The 3,664-nt window shown below is 48.6% G+C and overlaps 2 protein-coding genes across 5 annotated transcripts in view; one reads left to right on the plus strand and one right to left on the minus strand.

Annotated features, from left to right (window-relative positions):
* The first annotated feature begins 941 nt into the window (after window positions 1–941).
* Window positions 942–2,377, plus strand: RPS27 (ribosomal protein S27). 3 transcript variants are annotated; one of them, XM_021713644.1, is made up of 5 exons: window positions 1,008–1,047; window positions 1,155–1,275; window positions 1,355–1,463; window positions 1,789–1,899; window positions 2,293–2,377. In XM_021713644.1, the coding sequence occupies exons 3-5, from the start codon at window positions 1,445–1,447 to the stop codon at window positions 2,319–2,321; spliced, it is 159 nt and encodes a 52-aa protein (XP_021569319.1). In that variant the 5' UTR covers window positions 1,008–1,047; window positions 1,155–1,275; window positions 1,355–1,444; the 3' UTR covers window positions 2,322–2,377. The 3 variants fall into 3 exon arrangements, with proteins under 3 accessions (XP_008058714.1, XP_021569319.1, XP_021569318.1); XM_008060523.1 differs by lacking the exon at window positions 1,155–1,275 and having other exon boundaries at window positions 942–1,047; XM_021713643.1 differs by having other exon boundaries at window positions 1,008–1,275.
* Window positions 2,378–2,654: 277 nt separating this feature from the next.
* The window catches only part of NUP210L (nucleoporin 210 like), a 125,762-nt gene continuing 124,752 nt past the window's right edge, over window positions 2,655–3,664 (minus strand). For both annotated transcript variants that reach the window (XM_008060522.1, XM_008060521.1), the window contains 2 exons: window positions 2,993–3,067; window positions 2,655–2,901 (listed from right to left, as the gene is read on the minus strand). In XM_008060522.1, coding sequence (XP_008058713.1) covers window positions 2,801–2,901; window positions 2,993–3,067 — 176 coding nt within the window. In that variant the 3' untranslated portion in view covers window positions 2,655–2,800. The remainder of the gene's footprint in view (window positions 2,902–2,992; window positions 3,068–3,664) is intronic.

The raw sequence follows: 3,664 nt of genomic DNA on the forward strand, positions 1-3,664 counted from the left end.
AAAAAAAAAAAAAAAAGAGAGAGAGAGAGACTGGGTGAGGTGGCTCAAGCCTGTGATCTCAGAACTTTGGGAGACTAAGGTGAGAGGATTACCTGAGCTCAGGTGTTAGAGACCAGCCTGGGCAACTTGGAAGACCATCTCTACAATAAATCAAAAAATTAGCCGGGCGTGGTAGCTCGCGCCTGTAGTTCCAGCTACGTGGAAGGCTGAGGCGGAAGGATCGCCGGAGCCCAGCAGGTTGAGGCTGCGGTGACTGGGAGCGGCCACTGCACTCCAGTCTGGGCGACAGAGTGAGACTCCAACTCAAAAAAAAAAAAAAAAAGAATACGGATAATTTGCCGGGCGCAGTGGCTCACGCCTGCAATCCCACAACTTTGGGAGGCTGAGGTAAGAGGATTGTCCGAGCCCAAGGGTTCGAGACCAGCCTGGACAACTTGGTGAGACCTCTTCTCTACAATAAATCAAAAAATTAGCCGGGCGGGGTGGCACTTTCCTGTGGTTCCAGCTACTTGGAAGGCTGAGGTGGAAGGATCCCCTGAGCCCAGCAAGTCGCGGCTGCGGTGGCCGTGAGCGTGCCACCCCACCCCAGCCTGAGGAACAGAGTGAGACTCCTACACACACACACACACACACACACACACACACACACACACACACACACACACACAATATGGATCATCGAAACGTAGTAAAGAAGTCTCGGACATGGCTCGTTCTCCGTTTTCCTCAGCTGCTCCTATCTAGCAGGCTCCAACTGTCAAAATGTGGTACTGAAGTCCTTTCATTCCTTGACAGTGATCAAACGCTGAGCTCTCGCGCAAGGTGACCCTCTCAACATGGCGACACATCTGTGTCATCACTACCACTAGAGACCCCCCGAGAACGGCAGCCCTCTCTCGCTCCAGTGCAGAGGGAACTCGAGCAGGACCTTCCCAACATGGCGGCTCGCGGTCCGTGCGTCACTTCCTGTGGAGTGCAGTTATAAGGCGCAGGATTTCCGCGTTCGCTCCTTTCCGGCGGTGAAGACCTACTCACGAGAACATGCCTGTGAGTCCTTTGGCCCAGGTTTCGGCGGAGGTCTCGCTCTTCTGTCCGCACGGTCCCCTCACGCTGATTTCGGATCGTAGAGGGTCCTCATTTACCTCTGCACTTAGGACATTAACTCCAGGGACCGCAGCGGCCCACGGGCCACCCGCATAGACGGGAGCGGAGACGAAATAAGATGGCGGCCCAGCTGCGCAGACACCAGGGGCGGCGAGGGGCGAGCTCTCCCCGGTGTGTGACAGTGCGGGCTGTTTCCGATCATCCCATGCCCGCCGTTGGTTTCTAATCTGCGCATTTCTGTCCCTCTTAGCTCGCAAAGGACCTCCTTCATCCCTCTCCAGAGGAGGAGAAGAGGAAACACAAGAAGAAGCGCCTGGTGCAGAGCCCCAACTCCTACTTCATGGACGTGAAATGCCCAGGTGAGGAGATGGCTCGCTGTGGCGGGAAAGTACTGGGCCTCACGCGCTGAAAAGGGTTGTCATGTGAGTTGTGGCATGGCTTTAGGATCTTAGTCTGGAAAATGGAAGCAGTACTTTCCCGAATATTCTTAAATTCCAATTATGAGACCGGCACAGTTTTGCATTTTACAAGGAGTGACTCCGTTCACGGTGATTTCCGTGCACAAACCCTTGTCTCTTCATATTAGCATGCCACAGTCGGGTGACAAGTCGGCTTAAGCGAAGGAAGGTTGTGGGTAATATGCGAACAAATTGTTAGCGCTTTGTTTCCCGATCTTTCTTTCAGGATGCTATAAAATCACCACGGTCTTCAGCCATGCACAAACAGTAGTTTTGTGTGTTGGCTGCTCCACTGTCCTCTGTCAGCCTACAGGAGGAAAAGCAAGGCTCACAGAAGGTAAAGGTTTACCAGTGTTGTGATTTGGGGCTGTGAATTTTTTTCCACAAATGCAAGGAGTCTTAAGTGAGAAGAATCGTGCATACTGTAAATTTCCAGTCTGTTTTGTAAAGACGGTTGGTCTTGGTCTTTTTTTTTTTTTTTTTTTTTTGTAGTAGGTATTAACAAACCATGTATTAATCTGGGATGAGTGGATAATTAAAGGGTTTCATATGGGCTCAAGCTGATGCGAAGTGACCAAAGTGATGTAAACGACTAGGTAGCTATAAGGAGGTGGGAAAAATAAAGATGCAGCTTTCTGGAAGTGTATCACCAGGCATCTGCTTGCTTTGTGTGGGTGGGCAGGATTTGTAGGCTTTTATGTCAGCTAATCTCTGAACCTTTTTCTTTCAGGATGCTCCTTCAGGAGGAAGCAGCACTAAAAGCACCCCAACCAAGATGAATGGGAAACCATCCCAATAAACACATTTTGGATATATCCTGTTTATTGTCTTGTTTAACTGCTAGGAAGCTCCGGCCTCAAGTATTCAGGGGCAGCCAGAAGAGTGGAATACTAGAGTCTTGGGTCAAGTAAGTGGTAAAGTACTTTAAAGTCCATTTGGGACATTTTTAACCATCTAGGCTTCTGGGGTAAATTTTCAGAGCTTGGTTTCTTAAAAAACTGGGATACTGTATAAATGGGATTTTACTTTCCCTTTCAAGTTTTTTTAGAATTAGAAATGACAGCTAACCTTTACAACACAATCCAACACAACTTTTTAATAAACAGCTGAAGTTCCTTTATTTACAGTTCTCTGAAACCTTGTTTGGAGCTTTAGTGTAGAGGTTGCCACCAGGCTTCTTGTCTAGGGCTAGAAATCTCCATTCCCCTGTTGATAAAATGGACTTGTCCAAGTGTAGCTCAGTGTCTTATGCTCCATAACCAGTGCTGTAGCTGACTCTGGGCCACTGGTGGTCGTGGGGTCATGAAGGGAGAGGGAGAACATGTGGAAGGATAAGAACCTAGAAATAAAGAGGATGGGAGGTGATGGGTTGAGTGAATCATAAACATGTATATCTGAGCTTTACAAAGATAGGAACGGTAGTTCTTTACCTGGTGGTGGTGTTCTTGGAGTTGGTACATACACAACTGGAACAGTCTGTATCTTGTTTAGGAAGGCGTTGTATGCTGGAAAAAGGACAAGGGAGATGTCACAAAAAGGCTTATGTGAGGAATGCCTTGAGAGGGCAAAGTTAATTCTAAAATGAGGTTTTATGGCCGGGCTCGGTGGCTCAGCCTGTAATCCCAACACTGGGAGGCTGAGGTGAGTGGATTGCCTGAGCCCACGGGTTCGAGACCCGCCTGGGCAGCGAGACCTCGTCTCTACAATAAATCAAAAAATCAGCCGGGCATGGTAGCGCATGCCTGTAATTCCGGCTACTTGGAAGGCTGAGGTGGAAGGATTGCTGGAGCCCAGCAGGTCAAGGCTGCGGTGGCCGGGAGCGGCCACTGCACTCCAGTCTGGGCAATGACAAGAGTGAGACTCCAACACACACACAAAAATAAAATAAAATTAGGTTTAATTTATCCCAGTTTAACCCATTTTAGAAGTATTTCAACTTCTGGCTAAAAGATGGGGGAAATGGGGATGTAGGCAGTAGTAAAGTCTTAATCTTGAACCTTCCCAGCTGTGAATTTCAGCAAAAGTAGCTGTTACCTCAGGGGTTAGCAGTGGTTTCCACTTCTGAGTGGTGTTTGTGGCCATCCAGTTTATTGTTTCTTTTT

This window comes from Carlito syrichta, unplaced genomic scaffold (assembly GCF_000164805.1).
Source record: "Carlito syrichta isolate Samal-C Ts95f unplaced genomic scaffold, Tarsius_syrichta-2.0.1 Scaffold304639, whole genome shotgun sequence".
NCBI classification, from domain to species: domain Eukaryota; kingdom Metazoa; phylum Chordata; class Mammalia; order Primates; family Tarsiidae; genus Carlito; species Carlito syrichta.